Source organism: Antrostomus carolinensis, unplaced genomic scaffold (genome assembly GCF_000700745.2).
Source record: "Antrostomus carolinensis isolate BGI_N321 unplaced genomic scaffold, ASM70074v2 scaffold42012, whole genome shotgun sequence".
Taxonomy (NCBI): domain Eukaryota; kingdom Metazoa; phylum Chordata; class Aves; order Caprimulgiformes; family Caprimulgidae; genus Antrostomus; species Antrostomus carolinensis.
The window spans coordinates 1-229 of NW_010300951.1; the positions used below are offsets into that span (position 1 = coordinate 1).

At 65.5% G+C, this 229-nt stretch overlaps 1 protein-coding gene across 1 annotated transcript in view; it reads left to right on the top strand.

Annotated features, from left to right (window-relative positions):
- Positions 1–137: 137 nt before the first annotated feature.
- The window catches only part of LOC104521338 (tropomodulin-4-like), a gene marked incomplete at both ends in the record, with an annotated part of 1,469 nt that continues 1,377 nt past the window's right edge, over positions 138–229 (top strand). The window contains one exon of the mRNA XM_010163299.1: positions 138–229. Coding sequence (XP_010161601.1) covers positions 138–229 — 92 coding nt within the window.

Consider the following 229-nt stretch of genomic DNA (forward strand, 5'->3'; position numbering starts at 1 on the left):
GGTTGGGGGGGGAGATCTGGGGACTAGAACCCCTCCAGGATTCCCCGTGGTGACCCCACACCACCCGTGTCCCTGCGTGTCCGTGTCCCCGTGTGCACGGTCACACGTGTCCCCTCGCACACGCGTGTGCACCCCAGGCGTGGTGAAGCCCGACACGTACAAACCGGTACCGGATGAGCCACCAAATCCCACCAACGTGGAGGAGACGCTGCGGCAGATCCAGGCCAAC